Source organism: Ricinus communis, chromosome 3, assembly GCF_019578655.1.
Source record: "Ricinus communis isolate WT05 ecotype wild-type chromosome 3, ASM1957865v1, whole genome shotgun sequence".
NCBI classification, from domain to species: Eukaryota; Viridiplantae; Streptophyta; class Magnoliopsida; order Malpighiales; family Euphorbiaceae; genus Ricinus; species Ricinus communis.
In genome coordinates this window covers 30346203-30369250 of record NC_063258.1, presented here as the reverse complement: position 1 = coordinate 30369250, position 23048 = coordinate 30346203, and the positions used below count along the sequence as shown (strand labels likewise).

The window sequence follows — 23048 nt, the reverse complement described above, 5'->3', positions numbered from 1 at the left end:
ATTAAAATGGGGCCTAATTCAAGTCTAGAATTAATTAACCTGGATATTAGAACAAGAAATTCAACCTTTGACAAGGTCACAGTCACCATTTATTAACTTCAGAGTTACAGTAAAACCTTTCCAATAAATATCATGACTATACCAAATTACATACCACAAGAAATCTATAATTTAAAATGCGATGCGTTGTTCTTATTTTATGCTTGGCTTAGAGAAAAAGAAGCTCATATATATCTCGTCCTCAGTTGCAACAATATACCTGAGGAAGGTTCGTATTGAACATCAATTTTACACAAGTCCACACCACTTACTTCTTACTTCTTCTGCTGTTTCTGTCTGGATGAATCTAAGGCGTGCACACGTGAACTAAGGAATACATAGCTGTTTCCATAATATTTTTGGCCCTGGCCCTTCACCAGTGAGATTAAATTTGAGTGATCACACCTCATTCCTGAACCAGTTTAGGCCGAAAATGATTTTTAAGGTAAACAATAATAGTTAGCCTTGTTAGATTGGGTGATCAATGGATGAAAGTTGAAATCAGTCTTGCCCACGGCATAAAGAAATAAATATGGCTGAAAAGTCATCCTTTCATTCTTATAGCGTGTGGTGAAAGGAGATGATTTACACAGTATCAACATTTTCTCACATCCTCTGCCAAATTTCAACAAACAATTGGTACCGTTAATCATTGTCGTCATTGTATATAGAACTTCGTGGTGATCAATCTCGCATCATTATAATAACCTTTCTTGCCAGAGGATTTCCTTCACTCAGAATCAGACTCCATGTTGCCCATAGCCTTCAACCCTCTCGGTCTCTACATTGAACGATAGTATTTAAATATATGTGTGTTAAAAGCTCAACTGATAGAACAATAAAAAAAGATCATACTATAAGTTATAAACCCATGATTCTAATATTCTCTTTAACGACCTGACGTTCCAATTCTCTCATGACAGGTTCAGTCTTTTAGTTTGCAACACCTATACCTACGCCTATAAGAGAAGAACCGCAATGAATTTAGAGAAAAAATATTCATGTCAGTAATACCTTCTTAGTAATCTTCTTCTCTCTAACCTCGTACCGTTCTAGTGTCAGATCACAAAGCCACGCCCCTGGACTTACAAGCTGTGCAACAAATTCCAACAAAGAATTGAGTAAAATTTGCATAGATGACTAAAGCCAATGAATAAAGAAAAAAGCTTAAAATCAATTTCATGAGCCATGCAATTACAGGACAGAAATCAGAGCACATCTCGTGTAAAATTTAAGTTAAACCCACACAGACACACATGCTTATCACTTAACAATTAGTGGTGATGGAGAGACACTATGCACCGTAGATGCTTTCTATTGCTTTCCCAAGTTCCTAACACAACCAATAATGCAATGGGCATTACATGATTGAATATCATATGATAAAAGGCCTACAAAAGATGCATGCGCCCATGCCACTTTTGTCTGTTTGTGTTTGTGGGAAGAAGACAGTAGTTGATAAGTCTTGCTTCTGTCCTTACGTTATCACCGTACACGTGGAAGGATCATGCAAGTAGTCCACTTTAATAAAATGCAGAATTTCCATTTTAGTCTAATGTGCACTCGAGCTTTCTACTGATGGATTTTCTCAAGGGTTAACCTGCCAGTAGATCCAAGCTACTGTTAGTGGGGCCCAATAAGACGACTAGTTGGACCCACAATAGGTAGGTCAAAATTAATTTTCTACACCTGTTACAGTGGCTGCTCCAAGCCTAATTTAGGGGAAAAGAAATAAAACCACGCTCACAGCAGGTCACAGCCATCTGAGGGTGGTCCTAGCCCACACATCACTAATTGCTTGCTTAACATTCTCTTTGAATTATGTCAGTTACAATAATTCAATTAAACTGAATAATTATGCTAATTAGGTCAATTACAAATATATCTGTCACAAACCGCAAAGATAAATTTTAGGTCACTATTAGGTACACATCCACACCACAACTGCCACGTGTGTGCTAATCTCGAGCTGAGTGTCACATTACACGCTTTCCCAGTTTTTCCAGCCCAAAAAAAAAAACAAAAACAAAAGGCAAAACGATATTCGCGTATATATGATCTAAACTAATCTAATTAAAACCAAATTCTACCAAATTTTTTAAATATAATTGCATATAATTCAAAAGAAGATAAATAAAATGATTCAATTCAATTAAAGAATCTTACATTGAGAGTGCGTTGGATGAACTTTGCTCTCTTTTTTGGTCTTTGAGGAAGCTTGGAACCTTTAAAGGCAATGAAATCTTCTTCTTTTTCTTTATTTGTTAAAGCAATCACAAATTTTGGTGGCCATATTACTGCTGGAGGTGGTGCCGCTGCTGCCTCTCCGCTTCCAGCGGAAGATGACCCTCCTCTTTTGCTATCATGCGCTGCTTCGGAAGACGCCCCTGATTTATTGTTGTTATTATTGTTATCGTGATTGCTGCTAAGGTGGTGGTTGTTATTGGTGCCTCTCTTATCGTGCGCACCCCTGTCTGGTGAAGTAAACCCTCTAACGCCACCGTTATTCTGCCCGTACCCGCTTCTCATGGCAGTAGAATTCTCAGAATTCCTATCAAATTAAAGACAAGAACAACACACAATATCAAAAATAATAAGAATAATAATAAAAAGACCAATATATACTAGACCATTACATGTCATGGAAAAACCAGGAAAAAAAGTAATGAAAGTAACATCAAAGTGTTTTTGGAAAGTAAATTTGAAGTGGGTAATTCGAATGAAATTACGCGAATAACCTTTCTAAAAAGTAAAGAGGATCTTAGATCGGTGAGTAGGGACTGATATATTTGCGTGGAAAATGGGGTTTGTGGGTTTTTGTTTTTTCGACTTTCTTTGTGGACTTGTATCCGGCTTTTCAAGGAGAGGGTGTTCTTATTTTATATAATATATATATACATATATATTTTTCTTGTTTATGTACAGTCGAGATATTTGAGAGCAAAAGCAAGAGTGGAGAATCTTAGTTTTAGTTCTTCTAGCCTCTATTTCGGTTTCAATCAAACGGGAACAGCTGGTTCTTTAGTGGGTATTTTGGCCGTTAGATTAGAGTTTGCAACTTTTTTGGGGTAGGGATTACGTGTTGAAATTTGGGTCGATAAGTAAGATAAAGTGGACCAGATTCCACATCAACCGTATGATCCAACGGTTCTGATCAGAGAATGGCTTTTGCGAACACGTGGTACGTGATGGTCCCTGTCATGTTTCTGTCTGTTCCATGCTGTTAGGAGGCAATTAAGAAAATGGAATGGAACAAGCTTTTCTATTTTAGCTAAATGTCAAAACAAATTCAATTTTTGTACCAAAGGGTAGTTCAAAGAAGAACATTCATAAGTTAACGCTGAACTAAATTAACAGCAAGAAATTCCAAAAAAGAATATTAATTATTTTTTTCCCTAAAATGACTCTCTCAGCAATGAAAGAAAATAACGGACCAAACTTGAAGGTCTTCATCAAATGCTAGCCTAAAAACTATTCTGGTTATTTCAAAAAAAAAGAAAAGAAAACTATTATGGCTAAAGTGGAAGTTTGGAGGTCAATGCTGCCATTTTTGCCTGATCTCCACCGAAATTTCAACTCATGTTTATAAAAAAAAAAAATTAAAATAATATTTAATTCGTCATTCTTCTTAAAATAACTTATAAGCTATACTTTCACTTTCTAAATTTAAAGAAAAAGAAATTAATTTTTAAATAATTAATAAATATATTTATATAATATTATTTCATTTATTTAGAATTTGCAGTCTCTCTTTATTTATTTTTATTTTCCAAAATTAGTAATAAAAATTAATCATATAATAAAATATTATTAAAATATATACATTTTAAGAAATAAATAAAAATAAAAATAATTATTTATTTATAATTTAATAGATATTTAAAGCCATATCCATTTTCTGCTCCCAAAAGAAAAAACTGGACGACAGACCCTTATCCGCCCATTTGATTACTCATGCAGTTCTGCTCGCAAAATTTTAGGTATTGATAGCAGATGCAGAGAGATAAGGTAATAAAGGTTGAGTATCATATTATCCTTCCTTTCCATTTCTTTTACTTTTCCTTTCCTCTCTTTTTCTCAATACCAAACTAAAGGAAGTTACTCTAATTTCTTTTCTCCTGGTGTCCTTCCAAAAGGATCATATTTTCAATATCTACAGGAAAACCTGACTCTAGTTGTATATTTCTGGTTGCTACTGCAGTTGCTAACAGTAACAACTGTTATTAGAATTTTTATATCTATTTTTTCATATATATTGACCAAAATATTTAACCCGCCTCTTAAATTTACCAAAAATTAAAAGCAAGAAAAACTCTGAAAAATATTTAAAAAACTCAAATGTAGATATGGGCAGTTAAGGTAATAGATCTCTCACCGTTCCTATCCTCCTCCTCACAGCATGGAAAGAAAAACCTGGAAATTTTAAACGCGACTCAAAAAGCTTCGATTGTACCCGCAAAAGAACCCATTACACTCTAGCCACCCCCCCAAAAACACGAATTCCGGCGCATGATAATACATAAAAGAATTAAAATTCAAAGCAAAGCAAACTGATTTATATGCGGTGTAAGTGAGATCTGTACCTGAGAATACGCTGAGGAGGCGAGGAAGGACGCTGGCGGAGATTTACATATCCATTACTATTATTATTATTGGTAGTTGTGCTTGGCTGATTAGAACCGTCTTTATCGGCTCTAACGACCCGGCGATCAACTCGAACCGTGGTTCGATGAACCGAGGCGTTAGAATCGTCCTTAACCTGGATCTTCATACACCTGAGCCTCTTCCTATTACCCCACTGCAACACAAAATCCGACGTCGTATGTCTCGTGGATGTGGTGGTCTCTGAAATTGTTCTTAACAAACCTTCGCCTCCGCCTCCGGTTTTGTGGGTATTATTGTTAATGATGTGTAAGTTGTTATTATTATTATTATTATTGCTGCTGCTGTTTCTCGACGAGTCCTTTTCCATTTTCCTTGTGCACACCTGTCCATCGCACCAAAAATTAAAAAAGTAAAATTGAAGTAAAATAATTAAACAAAATTAACTAAAATTGCAAAAAGTTAACCATAAAACAAAGTGCTTGTTTTTGGCTTAACAAAAGAAAACACTATTCTAAATTATCTACCCTACTTAATTTTTCTTTTTCACTCTAATTTCCCATGTCCCAATCCAAACATAGTGTATAGTTCTCTACATTATTGAACCATAAAAATAAATAATGTAAAATTAAAGAAGAAGAAGATAGATAGATGATGATTCGGTCAGATATGAGTCTGACGGCTCAGCTTTTTCGAGAGGAAAAGAAATTTGAATGGAGGGTATCTGATCAGGAAAAAGAAATGAAAATCTAAAATATGAAAAAATAAAAATTATAGAGGGCAATCTGGAGATGGATCCACTGCACTTGGGGTGGGTTTTTTGGGAACACAGAATAAATTTCCTTTGAGAAGTGTTTGGTTGCCGAGAAAATAAAGAAAATCCAAAGCTTTGAATTCTCAACAATTCATTTTCCAGTAACAGAAGGAAACTACAAGTTTCAGTAAATCGCAAGCTCAATCGACAAGTTTACTCTTCAAGTTCTGAATGCTTTATTTTCCTTTTAAGATTCACTAATTTCTTCGAAAACAAACGCCGCTGCTTTCCCCATGAATCAAGAAAAAAAATCCGAAATCCACAAAATGATTGACGAAAATGGACAAGTTGTTCTTCCTGAAGATGAAATTCTTCAGAGAAATCAGAACAAATTATAAGAAAAAAATTCCGAAAACTGTAACCAGAGACCCGAGAGGAGAGAAAGAGAGAAGAAGCAACTAATTGACCAGAAAAATGAAGGCATTACCTGAAACTTCAATTGCGAAGAAATCTCCAAATCTCGATTGAATTTAAACCAGTGAAAACTGATTGCTCTCAGGCAGCTGCAGATTGCAAGGGAAAAAAGAAAAATCAGAGAAATTAGAGCTCCTTTCTTTAGCAAGCCGAACACATAACCAGAGACCGACCGGCACAGATTCTTATAAACTGTAACGAAAAAAGAAGCAATCTAAAGCCAGAATGCAAAATTCAAACTCGAATGCTGTTATTTTGATGGTCAGATAATGACTTACATAAGTAAATTACACGGATTTTGACATTATAAACACCACGAATCACCACATGCTTTGCTTTGTTCAAATCCTCAGGCAAACCCAGTATACGAATCTATTTTCAGATTTTCAATAGAATGTTGACATTTCCCAAAACTAAAATCATCGGTTCTCATGTAAGATTCCGATCTTTTATATGCGAATGAAAGAAAACCGATGCTTGTTTCCTCTAATCAGCCAATAAAGAGTCAAACTTTCTTCTGAAATGTATCTGCAAAACAATGAAACGAAGCCACAATTAACATTATTGAAGAGGATTACCATTCCTTGTCAATATACACGTAATCACTCTCTTTCAGAATTCCAAACCTGAAAAATCAAATTCCGTTGCCTTCTAATAAATCTTGATGAAGTCTAACAATCTGTTGCACAAAATCAAAGAAATCAAAATCCCATAAATGTACCTGTCGAACTATAAATAAGATAAACATCAACCAGTTATGTATTCAGATTTTATTACATGAACACCAAAAGTATTCTTCTCTCAACTAGTTGCAGATCCTCAACATTTATCAGTTCAATTCTCGTCAAGCTCGAAATATCCTGTTTGTTTACCGCGAAAGCAGAAAGGATAAAAGAGAAAATTCGCAGAGGAAAAAACCAGAGAGAGAGAGAAGAGAGAGACAACAAATACTGCAAATAGCTGCTTTTCTAATAGAGAAAAGAAACGAAATGCCTCCTCTCCTCTTCAAACCCCGTTATGTCCGACCGTTTAACGCTAAGCATTTCTGATCCTTGATTTCTTTTATCTAACGGTTTGTATTTCTCCTACTTTGAACCGTCAAGTCCGTCTATCCAGTGTCATGTTACGGCGTTTTGTTTTTATTAATATCGCTTTTGTCATCTACAGTATGTCCTCACGGCTTTAATAGAAAGTCCTAACGGAATCTTCAAGAGCGTTTAAAAAAAATAAAGAAAGAAAGAATAGAAAGAAAATGTTTAATTGCTTTGATTATTTAATTATTTTTATATAGTTTTTTGTGAACTGGTGCGGTGGCGATGAGCGTGTAATAACAAGCAGGTTAAACTATAGTTGGCTGACCACGGTTTGTTTTGAAATTATTTGGTAGTTGTTTTGGCAAAGGGCAAAAAGGTGCATTCTTGGCCCTAAGGTTTATGCTAGAAGCAAATTGACCCCTGCTCTATTTTTTGGTGCAAGAAACTGAAACAGCAACATTTTCTTGACACTTTGGCACCTCTACTAACGCTACATTATTAAGTTGGGGACATCCATTTGCTGCAAGCTTATGTGGCATACGTTTGAGACTTGAATATGAAATTAGAATCTAACAAGAGGTCACTTTTGATCTTGACACTAATAGTAGCTGTGAAAAAACTTAATGGACAGTTGAATTTAGTGGTAATAATACCGCTAGTCCCGAGCAACATCAGCAACAACTAGATCAACAGTTCTTAGGTTGTTGCCATTATTTTACAAAGAAAACATATAAGAGCTTCAACTAATCTCTTGAGAGCTATTTATTTTTTGAGATCTTGCTTTCTTTGTCGGTATCATTTAGTCACCAGTTTTGATATTTATATATATAGGTTTATATTGTATATATATTTATTCCCAAATTTTTATTTTCTTAAACCTTTTATTATTTTTATTATTTTTAAAGAATTGAGATGAAGAAATCTCTTCATGGGTTTGGGTTAAATTTTTTGCTTGAAATATAAAAATGTGATTTATTTCTTGAAGTTTAAATATTCCTTTTTGTATTTGATTTGCATGCAACAAGAAATGAATTCAATGTCAAAGTAGTTTAAAATGCAAAATTGATTATAACCAATCAAACATCACACGTTTCTTCAAACTAATTACAACTCTCTTCACTTAAATATATAGACAGAAATTTAAATTTTCAACAACCACCTTATCCAATTTAATCATATGGGTGCTAAGCCAAAACAACTTTCTATGCAACGACAGAAACAGAGACCCAATTGGCCCATCATCAAAAGAAGCAATCAAAACAGTGTTGGTGAATATAGTGGTGATCAAATAAAGACTATAATCGAAAGAAAGCAACTTTGGTTTAGACAATAATATGGTTGGCATAAGAAATACAATTTCGAAGTATATATTTAAATGAATAAAATTGGAAAGAGCTAAGCATAAAAATGATGTCTTGTAACAATCTATAACATATCAAGATACAAGCAATTTCTATTAAACATCTCCTTTAAACTCGACTAATGTCCATTTTTTTTACAACACCATCTTATGCTTATGGTACATAACTTGCAGCAAACAGAAGTTTCCAACTTAATAAGGCACCATTAGTAAAGGTGTCAAAGTGCCAAAAGAATTGTTCTTTCAATTTTTGACGCCAAAAAAATAGAATAGGAGTCAATTTACTCGTTAGTGTAAAACCCTGGGGCCAAAATGCATATTTTTCCTTTGGCAAAAGATACATGGGAGATTTACGATGATTCTTAAAATGCCTTTCATTTGTTTGGAGAAAGTAATAAACTCGTTTTTATTTATTTTGTCTTAATTTTACTATTCACTATTTTTCAAAAATATTAGCTAAATTTAAACTAAAAATATGGTAATTTCTCAATTAGTTGTGAAATTCATTAAAATATAAACTGATAAAAAAAAATTTCTTTGAGCAAAACTAATAATGTTACATATGACTCTTTTTTATGTTTTCTTTTCCTAAAAAATACAAGTAAGTTGTTGAACTAGATTAATTAAAATAAATAATAAAAAATTAAATCATAATAAATAAATTAAAATTAGAAAATCAAAAGAGTATGACTCCATCCAGTCGACTACCCTCACCACCACCACTATTTGAACTATCATTGCCAACATTGATCCATGCTAAACACCAAAATAAATAAATAAACCAAACAATTTCAAAAAGAGTAATTAAATCAAACACCAGTGACTAAATCAAACAAGTAAATATTGAATGTGGCGGCACATGTAGCTGCTTTTCTATCACAACCGGCATATGGTGTCGCCGCCTATTATTGTTTGCCATCTCCGGTGTCGTCGCCTATTATTGTTTGCCATCTCCAGTGTCGTCTGGTGCTGAATGTGTAATGGGACTAGGATCTACTATACTAAATCCTATGGTTGATATCTATAGTTGGCATGGAGTAGTGTAGTGTAGTGCAGTGAGAGTGAGATGCTTTTAAATTGTATTCATATAAATTTTATAAAATTATTTAATAAATATTTATATGAATACAATTTAATTAATGCTAAACTGAATATGAATACATATGTTAATATTTAAATGAAAGATATTGTTTTAAGTTTATTTTATTAATTTAATTTGCAATATTTATTTAGTTTGTTAATACATTTAATAAAATAAGAATAGAATTTATTAGTTTAATTACAATAATATGATAAATAATTATAAATAAATGTTATAATAAGTTATTTATATACTATAATTTTCTATGTATGTATTGTAGTATTATTATTATTAAATGTTATTGATCTTATTTATCGTATTTATGATATTTACTGAACTTTTATTCTTTATGTTGTTATTATTTATAAACATTCATTTTTATATTTACATATTATATTTTTTGATGATAATATTTTAAAGTTTATATTAATATTTATGTTGGAATTTCTTAAGGTGAGAAAATTTTATTAATTATTAATTAATATATTGGTTATACTTAACATAACTATATTAAAATGTAATTAATATTTTTCAGAATTAAGAATCATTACATAATTAAGAAAGTAACATTGCTAATTAATATATTGATTATACGCTAGTTTTACAATTAGAATCATTATTTAATTATAAAAATAATAAATTACTTAATTAATTTGTATTATAATTTATACAGAAAAGTAAAAGAAAATTTAAAATACAAAAGTTACAAATTAGCACAGTATCTATGAATTAAAATATTACTATATTTATAATAGCTAATACTAGAAATATAATTAATACTATTTAAGATTAAGAATTATTATTTAACAAAAAAATGATTATTAGTTAATACATTAATTATGTTTGATTTCTTATAGGTACAATTATTGTTTAATTAAAGTAACATATTAGTTAGTATATCAGTATGTATAATAAATGAGTAGATATACTAAACTTTTTCTATATGTTAAAACTTTTGTGTTTGGATATTTATATATTTAATTTAATTGTTATATAATGATAAATATATAAAAATTCTGAATTATTTAGTTATAATTATTAAATATTATAATAATTTGATAAATGAGAATATATTATCCTAAAATATCATAATACAACAGATCCACAAAGCAAACTATTGTTTGTATTTAACTTGAATATTAATATTCTATATTTATTTATTATTATTATTATTATGTAAATATTATTTGTATATAAAGTATACCCGCGGAGAGATTTGTAATTGGTGGAGAATCACGATTACCCGCTTCTGTTAACGACGTTGAAAATGGAAGGAAGTTGTTCAAAAGTTTCTCGCTGATTTGGGAAGTTGATTTATTGGGCTTTCTTTGGGTTCTGTTCAAATCCTTGTAAGCCCGCACCGTTTATTTGCATTGTTTTATGGATTTATTATTGTTTGAGTCGAGCACTTTATTAATGAATTTATCTTCTCATAAAAAAAAGTGAAATAACCTTATTTGAAAAATATAAAGGGAAATATGATCCACTTTCTCTTTTAAAATACCCGAACTATCAAGACGATTCGGACCCTGCTGAACCCAGCCCTTTCTTTTCTATTGTCGATTTCTCTCTCTAACCATTCATTCCTTCACTTCATTTTCCAATATCCTCGATTCCAAAAATATCCGAAGCTAGTATTTTTCTTAGAATACTGCTGCTCGATTCTCCGTCCTTTTTCGTAATTCTTGTTTCTCCAAAATCGTTTTCGTTTTGTCTGGTAATGAATTTTTGCTTAGGGTCTCGGAATGAATATTAACTTTATTGTTTCCATGATTTAAATTTCGGCTACGAACGATCATTGTTTTATACTTACTCGATGCTTTATTCTTTAGATTAGACATGTTACCCTTCAGATTTGTTTTCTATTTTCGGCGGGGGATTGAATTCTCGCAAAATCATGTCATCGTTTGATGATTTTGTTTCTTTCAAATTATTTTGTTTGGAAGTTAAAAGAATTAAATTTTTTAGTAATTATGAGATTTTCAGACACAAGTTTTGACTAAGTGGAGATGAATTTGACTGACTTTCTGCATTCTTTAGACTTTCAAAAGGCACCTTAGGGTTTATGTGATGCTAAATTTGTTTTCTTCAATTTTGATTGTGCAGTGAAATGTATAACGGAATAGGATTACAGACCCCAAGAGGGTCAGGGACAAATGGGTACATACAAACAAACAAGTTTTTTGTCAAGCCAAGGACTGGTAAAGTTGCTCATAACATTAAAGGGTTTGAGGGTGATCAAGGCACTGCTGGAATCACTAGGAAACCTAATAAGGAAATCCTTGAGCATGATCGCAAGCGCCAAATTGAACTTAAGCTTGTTGTACTTGAAGATAAGTTAATTGAGCAAGGTTATACTGATGCTGAGGTAAAAGAAAAAGTCGATGAAGCTAGAAAAACTTTGGAAGCTGCTGCTTCTTCTGAGGAAGGTGGTGGACCTGCTGCTCTTGTGGTTACGGAGTCAAAGTAACAATTTTTTCTATTTTTTCTTTTATTTTTGCTTATATTGTTATTACAGTGTCAACTTTTTGTTCATTATTTATTTTGTCGTAATGGATTAGTAAAATTGCATTTAGTATCACGCATATTGTTGTTTGCTAATTGTGTCAAAATGAGTTTAATTTAGGCAACTGGAACACCTTACACCACCCCTTTGGTCGCTGGTCTATCTGATTTGTTTCTAAATTCTATTGATGTTTGTAATCGCTGGTGGAAGCTCCACCTTCAATATACTTTGTTTATATGCTTGTAGTAGCTGCAATATTTTAGAGACTGGCTCCTCTACGCAGTAAGATTTTCAGTTGATGTAGTTAAAGATAACAGTAGTTGTAGTATGTGCCTATGATTCTTGCTTTATTATGGTGAAATGAAAATAATTTTGTTGGTTTAATCAGGTTTTCCGATACACAGTCCCATCAAATTGCTGCTAGGAAGGAGAGACAGATGGAAACATTAAGGGCTGCTCTGGGGATAGCAATGGCTGAACCTGGTGAGATAACTGCTGATGGAAATGATGATGGACCATTGAACAGTCGAAAGAGTGGTTCAAATGATGATAGCAAATGGATCGAGAGACGCGAACATTCCTTTCTGGATAGAGATTTTAGCAGGAAAAAACATACAACTGAAGATATAAAGGTCGAGAAGGATGACAAGAGAAAGAAGAAGAAAGAAAGAGATGTAGCTGATGACTTAAAGCACCACAAGAAGAGGGAAAGTAGGAGTAGAAGGAATCAGGATGATTCTTCTGATACTGAAACTGACTCCGATTCTGATTATGGTAAGAAGAATCAAACTTCAAAAAATCACAAGAAAAGCAGAAGACCTGACAGTTACAGCGATGGTTCTGCTAGTGATGATGATAACAATTTTGACAACAGGAGGAAGAAGAAGAAGAATAGAACAGAAAAATCCACGAAAAGCAGAAGACATGACAGTGACAGTGAGGATTCTGCTAGCTATCATGACACTGATTCTGACAATGGGAGGAACTCGAAGAAGAATAGAGCAGAAAAATCCATGAAAAGCAGAAGACATGGAAGTGATAGTGAGGATTCTGCTAGCTATGATGACACTGATTCTGGCATTGGGAGCAAGAAGAAGAACAAAACTGCTGAGAGATCCACTAAAATCAGAGGGCATGCTGGTGATAGTAATGATTCTGCTAGCGATGATGGTACTGATTCTGATGATGGGAAAAGGAAGAAGAAAACATTCACGAAAAGTAAAAGATATGACAGTGATAGCAGTGATTCTGATGATGGGAAGGTGAAGAAGAAGAGATCCTTAGAGAGACCCACTAAAAGTAGAAGACATGACAGAGATAGCACCGACTCTGATGATGAGAAGGTGAAGAAGAAGAGATCCTTGGAGAGACCTACTAAAACTAGAAGACATGGCAGCGATAGTGATGATTCTGCTAGTGATGATAGCACTGATTCTGATAATGGGAAGAAGAAGAAGGGAACTTTAGAGAAGTATGATAGAAGTAGAAGACGCAGCAATAGCACAGATGACTCTGCAACTGATGATGATGTTGATGTTGGCAAGGTTATCTCCAAACAGGAAGCTGAAAAACACAAGAAAACTCGTGGGAGGCATTCTGGTGATTCTAAGTTTGAGTTAAACTCATCTAAGGATAGAACCCAGGAGGTGAAGCAGCATTTGAAAAGGCGACATGATTCTGGGGATGACTCTGATATGGATGGTGAGGTGGGAAGGAATAGAAGTCCATTTGGGAAGCATAGAAATCAGCAGCAGGGAAGTAGCAAGACAGCCAGATATGATTACAATTTTGAAGACCGTTGGAAGAGTGATGATTTACATGTGAAAAGTAGCAGAATCCAGATCAGGGATGCTGAACCACAGCATGAAAGGAGAAGAAATGATCAGGATTATGAAGGGCATGGTGGGGAGAGAAGGCACACTAGGGATGAAGCAGATCGCAAAAGAGGGAGGTACCAAAGAGACGAAGAGAAGGATGAGTATGGGAAGAGTGGAAAGGATGATGATAATCAATGGCATGGAAGTCAAAGGCGAGCAAGAGGGGAGGAAGAAGAGCGAGGAAGTCGAGGTCAGGATGGGTGGGATTATGAAGATCATGGAAGGGAGAAGAGGCACCGTGGGGATGAAGAGGAATGTAAAGAGAATAAGTATCAGAGAGATGAAGAGCATGATGACAAGTATGGAAGGCATAGAAAGGTTGATGAAGACCATAGGAATGGCAGTCGAAGGCGTGGAAGAAGTGAGGAAGAAGAGCGTGGAAATAAAAGTCATGAGAGGGATGAACAGATGGATTACTCCAAGAAAGCAAGACACAATGATTCTAGAGTAAATGAGAGGAAAAGCTATGCTAGTGAAAAACGTGATGGAGATCGGGCCAGGTTCCGAGACTAAAACTGATGTCTTTGAGCTGCAGTATGACTGGTGAGTTTATCTTATTGAGATATTTCTTCTACTGTGCTTTTTTCTTGTTAGCTGAGCTGAATATTTTACGAAGAACTTTAAATCCTTAGTCATACTACAATATTTATAGTGCTTTATTTTCCAGAGACCAGTAATAGATAATGAGATTAATGGCTGGGAAGACAGAAGTAAAAATAGAAAAAATTATTTGATTAGATGGTGCATTTACTCTGTCAATAGATCTTTTTTTGACCTTTTTCCTCCTTTTGCAGCTGTCAGACTAAGGTTTGAGTAAGAAAATCATGATGACACATTCTCAATTGCTTCAGGACATAAATCATTTGAGTAAGAATGAAATGAGAATCTGACTGGCAAGTGATGATATAGGTTTCCTTTGTTTGGACTAGTATTAGACATTATTGATGTGACATTCTTTGGCTTAGGCTTAGGACAATGTACGGAACTGATTGTTATTTTTTACTACTACAAGACGCCAGTTTGAGAGGAAGGGCTAGTGTTTCTGCTTTATGCAAAGTTTTCCGCAATATACATGGTAGCTACTTTGTTAGTGTTATTGGATGATTGTCTATGGAGTTCCTTTTTGCTCGAGTGAAGCTGAATGAATTCTTTCAGTGTGGTGGTAGAGCTCTGCTTTACGCAATTCTTCTTTTGCTAATGAAATGAAATGTACTATTTTGGTGTTTTGTTATTTGGATCATTGTTTATGGTCTTTTCTTTTGATTGATTGAAGCTGAATGGATTGTTTTGGTGTAGGATATCATGGAAAGTTGGCTAAACAGTGCCAGGATTTATGACTCGGGAAGGTGGACTATCTGCTGAATTTGTTGGAAAATTTATTCAACAAGGAGTACTATCATCTTGGCTGCTGTATAGTGCGTTCCATCTGTGCATGTGCAATTTGCTACTTGTTTCAGTTGTTATGGGGAGTGTATCAAAGATATGGAGTTAGAACAAAGTAACCTTTATCTTGATTTACATGTGGCTGATATATAGCTCTCCTGGTAGAACATGTGTTATCCTGCCCACTGGGAGGATTGCGAATATTGTATTTTGCCTTTTTGTGATACTATGTTGTTTTAGTTCCTACTCAATGAGATGGCTTGTTAGTAGGGGATGATCTAAAGATAATAATTTTATTTTGTCCCTTCTGGTTTTATAAGCATCTTGTCTCTGCTTCACACCCTTGGCCTTTCTGTTAATTTTTCGTGATTTTACCATTTTATTGTTTTATATGATAATAGACTTTATAAGTAAGTGAACATTTGTTCCTTCCTGTTATTTTGGAAGATTTCAAGGTTTGCTCTGTCATCGGAAAAAAGTCCAAGAAGACCACTGGGTTAACTCCGGTGTTAAGTGTTAAACCTCACCGATAGCAATGGCAGCCTCCCCATGCAGCTTTCTTTAATAAAATGCTGATGCAGCTGTGGATAGAAACTCATACTCAGGTGCTGTTGGCTTAGGAGTGAAAGAACAGTACCATCATGGTCTAAAAAGATCCTCATGTCAATGGTCCAAAGCACTAGCTATTGGGAGGCAGTACTTCTGACAGCAGACAAAGCATTATCCCATGTTCTCTTTGCAGGAGACTCGAAAGTAGTGATGGACGGAACCCTGGGGGGTGGTGAAGGGAGTGCCCCAGTTGGTAGTAAAAAAACCCGAAACGTTTTGGGGTTATACCAGAAATGTAGCTTCTAGATTTTGTCTCGAATCCTTCTACAGTTGGCAAAAACAAGCCCTGAATCAGGAATCTTCCTAGTTTCATTTAGTAGTGGTGTTCAGGCCTAAGTGAGGCGCTTCGATTATGATGCTTGTCATCCCTTCAATGGATATCATTTCTACCTTTGACCAGAAAAGCAGAATAAAGTTATAATAATAACATCGGACCTTAAAAAAAAGAAAAACTTGAGCATTTTATTCCAAGGATTAGATTGAGGAAGTATTTGGCCTGACATGCTTCAAAATAGTAATCTTGCTTATATACTGCCTGCTGCTTAAGAGATGCCACTGATCTAGTTTAAAGAGATCTCAAATGTTAAAAACAATAATGTCAGAGATTGCCAGAACACTGATTCATAAATAACAGGATGTTACCAGAGATTGCCAGAACACTGATTCATAAAAAAAAAAAAGATGTTTCCGGCATTCTACATTTGAAACATGCGCTTATGCTACAATGCAATCTGCTAGAGATGCTTCTAATTTATATTTACATGGAAGCAATCGCAAGGACAATCTTCAAACTATAGCATACATGTATATAACATCATTGACATATCCTTTTGCTTTAAATATCACATTTTTGTCAATCATGCACTGAATCCCTTATGAAGAGAGCTCCATGGACCAGATGGAAACGTGATACAAGCTTGTGCTGATGCCTCAGCCATCTGTTCCTCTCGAATTCCAGCATTACAGAGGTTTGCAAGAGAACGCATGTGTTTCATACCATACTGGGATATTGATCCACAATGTGTCTCAAAAGTCCTCACCTGCATAATAGAAGAAGGAAAGCAGTTTCTCAAAACTCACTAATGACATTGGGGGCATTAAATCTGCCATCACAGGCTAAGAATTCGAACCATTACCAGTTTTTTGAGGCAATCCCAGTCATCAACAAGAGGTTGCCCAGCAGGACGAACAGTGCTCAGCACCTCCGATGCCTTTTCAAGTCCAAACAGGAGCTTCCCAATGAGTTTCACGCTGTGATCTATGTGCATTCTATGAGACATTGCTTCAACAAACTGCTTCTGAGCTTGATCCTTCCTGGCAGATCCATCTGGGGCTTTGCGGTACTGCAAAGAATATAGAAGGAATTTATAGATTAGATTGGATAAACTGGAACAATAGTTGATTGCATTTAGAACAGTAATATGCTGGAGAAAAAAGTATCTCCATGTTTTCATGCTGTAAGCAACTGATGCAGAATATCCTAGAAAAGCTTCATAAACTAAACTTCATCCTATCTATTAGCCTAGCCTAGAATTTAGGTCCCTAGAAAATATCCGAATTCCATATCTTTGTATCCTTCCGAAAACCTCTTAGGCTACCTTAGAAATAATTTTATAAACAACTCAAAAACATTGTGGCATTATTGTATCCATTCTGATAGCGGCAAGGTCAATCATCTTTATCTTTCTAACTCATTTGATCACACCCCTAATTGCTCTGCACTAACGTTCACATAAATTTCCAGGGAAACAACAGTGGAAGGAAATAAATTTAACTACGATAGAAGAAATCAGGTAAGAAAATAACCTTATCCCAGAAATGCACAAGATCAGCATCCCGCTGGTTAACAGCTTTTGAAGGTGGCGTCAAGGAGTTCTCATCCACAAAAGTGTAGTTATCATTTGCAGGATTGGTACCCATATACAGGAAGAGATTTTCTCTGCTAAGTCCTACATCTCCATATTGCATGACATGAGATCCATAAGCAGAATTGCCATTTGAAGTCCTCCTTTTAACCTGCAAATGAAGTATAGAAAACCCACATGAAGATGTAGGAAGGTAGAAACACCATATCTATGTGAAAATGAAGGCATTTAGAATGTTCTCCAATAAAAAGAATTAAAAAAAAAAAACCCTCCATTGGACCATATTCCATATTAACAAAGCAACACAGATAAATTTACATACCAGTTCATATTGCTGGTGTAGAGTTTCTGTCTGTAAATTGTGTACATCACTGTTAAAAAGGTTTAAAGAAAAAAGCAAGTGTAAGAAAGCAAGCATTTGAAATTTATCTCTACAAACTTAAGAATTCATTTTTTCAGTCTTGTGAACTGTACATAATAAAAAGAAAAATAAGATTGGGCCAAGAGAATCACCCCAGCTATACTTCCGCCAAAATAAGTAGTGAATGATAATATCATCCATTTACCTATTGGGTTCCTCTTTTTTCTTTTTTCTTTTTTCTTTTAGTTATTGCTATAGTTTCACAGAAACAGCAGGTTGAGAGGTGAAAGCAACTAGACCATGATGTTCTCTCTGTTCAATATTTCGTAACATTTAAGGTAAACAATTTCAGAATCAAACACTTTGCATACCTATCCTCCATCCAAGCAATGCTATACAAGTCGCCCAAACAGGTTTCATATTCTGGGGGAGGACTGGGATACTCTCCAGGGCAATAGGTGCCCCAACTGCTCTCTTCTGCATTTGATGCCGTGGTTGCATATATGTTCAGACCTTCAGGAAGAAGGCCCTCAAATATACTCCCAGATTCACAAGCTTCAAGATAGAACACCTGCAGTTTTACAGATATAATCCATTCAGAACAATACACAATAGAGATTTGCACAAAATATTTTTAGTTGAGAATCCAACGAGTGATTTACCAAGCTTTTATAGGTCCCAGAAGCATGCTTCTTTTTTAAGACGTCAATCAGATCATTAGCATAAAGGTAAGGATTGGTAGGCATCCCTGATAATAAACCATGATAGGAAGAATAAGTACCAATTTTAGCACACATATGGAGTAATACTTTTTGATTATTCTGCAGCTCAATGCAGGTGTAAACACACACTGATCAAATGTGGATCAATGCAATTTGTAACGTTCCATTAGAAAATCATTTTAACTGCTACTGACCTAGGACCCCAGGACCCCCATGATCGGTGTAGTATACGAAAATATGATCATTGGGACCACTATCCACAACTTTCCCTCTGCCCCCAGTAAGAGCAGTTCTGTTTCCAAGAATAGCAGCAAAAAAATTGCCAACAGTAACATTTTCACCCGTGTAATCCTGTCGTTAAAAAGAACAATTAGAAGAGAGAAAACCCAATGTTTGCATAGGCAAATTGACACCAAAGTTAAAAGAGGGGGTAGTGGGAGGAAAAGAAAAAGCAGCAGACCTTTGGAACACCTTTATATACATCCTCGCCATGTGGATTATTAATGATGATCCCTTGCCTTGGATTTTCTTCATTATAAGCAATGTCATCATACATGAACACAATGATATTTTCCTCCTTCAGCCCGCCTTTCCTCAGGAGTTGATAGGCATGACAAACATCAGCCTGAACAAGAAACCAAAGTCATATAATGTTATTATCCAATATAAACCAAAAGATGAAAGCAGCTCCAAGATAAACACAAACTTATGCATAAGAACAGATTAGGACAAATTAAGTTCAAAATGACCAGTTACATATCTATTTAATAGAGGCAACATGGTTGCTTAGATCGCCCAATTAACTGATCAGTATCCGTGTTATTTAGATATTAAAGACTTGCATAGTTAAAGAAACATTAATCCAATAACAGAGCTCAATGGAAAAGTTAAAGACCAATTAAAGTGAAAGTTGTCCTTTATGATTCAATTAGAAAAGGAAGCTTCCTGAGAATTTCGTCACCTTAAGAGATCAATCACTGACGCGTAACAAGTACAAAGTTACAAATTGGTATGCAAGATAACCAAATAATATTCTGTGATTTTACAGAGGAAAAAGAGACAAAGCTCTAAACTCTATTATTACATCACCACGAAAAAGAAAAAAAAAAGAAAAAGGAGTCAGTGGCAAACATGATCATTAAAACACAACTAAGAAAGATTAATTAAAACTTTTTTTGAAAAAGGTTCAAATTTCACAACAAAAAGTGAACTCAGCTAGAACTACCAAATATTAAGGAAAGACAAATGAATAAACGCCTATGGAGTAAAAATATTTTAACCTGGTGCCTGTAATTCCAGTAACCGTTAGATCCAGCAATCAAAATCGCCCATCTTGTCCCCGCAGAATCATCATCACCATTTTTACCATCAGCTGGACGAAAGAATCTAGAAGCTTCCGATGGCAACCGGATAACATCTCCAACGATGTCCCGACTACTCGAAACGACACCGCATAGAGTTAGCAGGATAAGGATTATGCCGGTGGAGAGTCGTATCGTCATCGCGGGATTCTCCGTTGGCGCGGGAGAAGGTTGGATTGGTTGGTGAGAGGAAAAAAATACAGAGTTGGTTAGAACTTAGAAGAGAATAACAGGTGAGCATATTTATTTATAGACAAGTCTAAAGTGCTTTTATTAATAAAATCTATCTCCCGCACTTTTCCACGTGGGTAGGTCCCTTTTCTTTTTTGACAGTCAGGATGGAATTTTGTTGGAATGGGATTTATCTGACCCGTTGTTTTGGTTGGATCCACAGGTCAGTTACGGTGAAATTTTGTGCAGCGGATCAAATGATCAGGTTGCTTTGGGGGTGGGAAACTTTTGTGTGCTGTGGTAGGGGCCACAGGCACAGACACTCCAATCCCTCGCCGTTTAAGAAGCAAAAGCAATGGATTCTGATTGGAGGGTGTTTCTCTTGTTTCTTTCTCTCCATTTTTTGAGCAAAATCTTAACCAACAAGATTAAACCAAATCTTTTTTAACTTTTGGATTGGCTTAATTACCAAAAACATTTTTTAAAAACAAAAACTAAGATTTAATCATGGGTTCATATCATATCTAAGGTTTTTTATTAGGGTTAAGTTGCAAGCTTTTCTGTTTCTAAAGAAAAAGGAAAAAAGAAGAAGAAGAAGAAGGAAGGTTTGAGCATCAAAGGGTGTGGAGTTCTATAAAGGGTCTTTGATTTGTTGAGGTGGTGTTTAGAGGAGCGAAGCTGATTAAGCTTTAAGAAATATATCTTCCACCTTTTCTGTTCCTGTTCCTGCTAAATTATGCAGCCTTTTATGTCAAAAATATTTTTCCATTAATACCCATCTTTATACATAATATGATATTTTTATTTTTCTAGAATAAAAGTTAAATATTACTTTTTGAATATTTAAATTTTATATACATAAATATAATTCTGCATAGCTAAGAACACATAATTAGGAACCCATGACATGTATGACAATTAGTCACCATCACAATAGTGAAATATAAAAGATTCGAATCCATTGAATGATCTTCACTTCACTATGGCTTAGCCTTGAATAAGTCTTCATATTTTAATTAGTATATCATCGAGTCGTTACTAATCAAGTACATGAAAAAGTAAAAGTCATCAACCTGTTAATAAAAATAGAAGAAGGGAAGGTGAAGTTGACATGAGATCATTCCACTACTTGTGATGCTGTATCTTAGATAATGAGTTTAGGGTCTTGATTTAACCACGTACATATAGACCAGCTAAGGACTCAACCAAGAAAAGCTCAGTACCTTAAATAAATTCCATTAAAATGAGCCAACTTGGTTGGAGTTATGGAGCATCAGTGTATATGGGGGGGGAAAGTGTCTGTACAGAGTCTTGTTGTTGTTGGATGGCGTTCTGCTTATCACATGAGAGGAATTAATCCAACCCTTTTTGTCCAATAAAGATGGAGACTGGAATGGAATCTATTAGAATCCGTTTCATGCTTTGGGTATTAGAGGTAGAAAAGATTGATGACGTTGACGCACTAAAGAATCTCTTTCTCACACTCCTCTTCTATCTTTTTTTTTTTTTTTTTTTAATTTCTATTCAATATCCATGGAATTGATTACTCTACTCTTTTAAGTTACATTTTAATTTTTATTATATCATTTATGTCAATTTATTATATCAAAATTTTATCAAATGAATAAAATAATTTTAAAAATTTTAATTTAATAATAATATGTGGCGTGATTTTGGTAAATAGAGAATTATAAAATAGGATAAGCATCATAAGCTAGATCGATCTAATCTGGATGTGTATATATATAAAACTCAAAATACTTAACCAATTTTTATAATTTCCAATTCACCAAAATCATGCCACATAAATGGCGATCAACTGTTCATATCATCAATTTTATAGAATGATGATTCAAATTTTTCCGCAGCTTGAAGTTTTTGTGTGAATTAGGCTTAAAAATTTAGAATGATAACCTTTTCATTCTTTTAAGTTCCCTTGATCTCTGTTTAAGCTATCAAATGTTAGCTAACAACTTGAGTTATTCTGATAAAGGGCTATCATCAGCATACAACATGTCCATAAACATTGCTCCTTTTCCCTCTCGAATGCTAACTTCTAGCATCTTAGTTTAATTTTATAAACGAATCCTATTGGAGACAAGTGACCTCATCAACAACTCTTTTTCATCAACAAACTTAAGAAATATAATTTTAATTTCAAACGAGTTCAATTTTTCATTAGTGAATTCTGCTGATTTTCAGTTGGAGATTGATTTACATATACAGTGACATACACTGGGAGACAGCATTAGGATTGGATATATGGGTTGTTGTCCCTCGTTTTCAAAAGCTCTTGTTCTCTAAAAGGAAATCGCTTGTTACTTGTTACAATTGAAAAAGTAAGCTGTACTTATCACCTTGCAGTATAATTCATCTCTGGTTTGTGATGCTAACTAAATTGGTTTTTCAAAGTTCCTGATAATAGGACCATATATGGGTGAATGGATATTCATTCAGTTATATTCAACCCAAAAGAAAAAAGAAAAACAAAGAATTCATGTCACATCAGAGCAGCTAAGATCTTTGTTTTTCAGTCGTCATGCCTGATGTCTCTTGTAAATTATTGCAGTTTTCAGTTGCAAGTTGGGCAAAATATATTGGACCTACATATATAATATAATAATTTCATTTTCCGTACCAAACATTTGATCAAAACTAAAGGAGTGAATTAAGGAATTACGAAATCATCTTGTGCTGCCTTGGAGTAATCCAGAATTACCAACAAAGAACAAAAAAAAAACGTGAATGCTGTTACGTTTGAGTTTTCAGTTAAAAAAGACACGGTAATGATTTTCATGTTTATTACAAACTTTCCATAATTAATTTCGGGAGCTAATCAAATGCTCTTT

At 34.4% G+C, this 23048-nt stretch overlaps 3 protein-coding genes across 5 annotated transcripts; 1 reads left to right on the top strand and 2 right to left on the bottom strand.

The window, feature by feature from the left end:
- Window positions 1-572: 572 nt before the first annotated feature.
- On the bottom strand, window positions 573-6825 carry LOC8275628 (putative uncharacterized protein DDB_G0289263). The gene is made up of 8 exons (XM_002516429.4): window positions 6647-6825; window positions 6496-6548; window positions 6148-6397; window positions 5883-5958; window positions 4623-5026; window positions 2206-2590; window positions 1054-1131; window positions 573-820 (listed from the first exon to the last, which is right to left on the bottom strand). Exons 5-8 carry the CDS (start codon window positions 5009-5011, stop codon window positions 770-772), a joined length of 903 nt encoding a protein of 300 aa, XP_002516475.1. The 5' UTR covers window positions 5012-5026; window positions 5883-5958; window positions 6148-6397; window positions 6496-6548; window positions 6647-6825; the 3' UTR covers window positions 573-769.
- Window positions 6826-10846: 4021 nt separating this feature from the next.
- On the top strand, window positions 10847-15432 carry LOC8275627 (protein starmaker). Of its 3 annotated transcripts, none has more exons than XR_007215050.1 (5): window positions 10847-11061; window positions 11451-11810; window positions 12239-14270; window positions 14522-14889; window positions 15024-15432. XR_007215050.1 is itself a non-coding variant. In XM_002516428.4 (4 exons), exons 2-3 carry the CDS (start codon window positions 11455-11457, stop codon window positions 14238-14240), a joined length of 2358 nt encoding a protein of 785 aa, XP_002516474.1. In that variant the 5' UTR covers window positions 10848-11061; window positions 11451-11454; the 3' UTR covers window positions 14241-14270; window positions 15024-15432. The 3 variants fall into 3 exon arrangements, 1 of the variants encoding a protein (XP_002516474.1); XR_007215049.1 differs by having other exon boundaries at window positions 14522-14936; XM_002516428.4 differs by lacking the exon at window positions 14522-14889 and having other exon boundaries at window positions 10848-11061.
- An 892-nt stretch (window positions 15433-16324) lies between these two features.
- Window positions 16325-20259, bottom strand: LOC8275625 (vacuolar-processing enzyme). The gene is made up of 9 exons (XM_002516426.4): window positions 19948-20259; window positions 19128-19292; window positions 18862-19018; window positions 18608-18693; window positions 18317-18516; window positions 17907-17955; window positions 17526-17735; window positions 16856-17062; window positions 16325-16759 (listed from the first exon to the last, which is right to left on the bottom strand). Exons 1-9 carry the CDS (start codon window positions 20167-20169, stop codon window positions 16577-16579), a joined length of 1479 nt encoding a protein of 492 aa, XP_002516472.1. The 5' UTR covers window positions 20170-20259; the 3' UTR covers window positions 16325-16576.
- Window positions 20260-23048: the final 2789 nt, after the last annotated feature.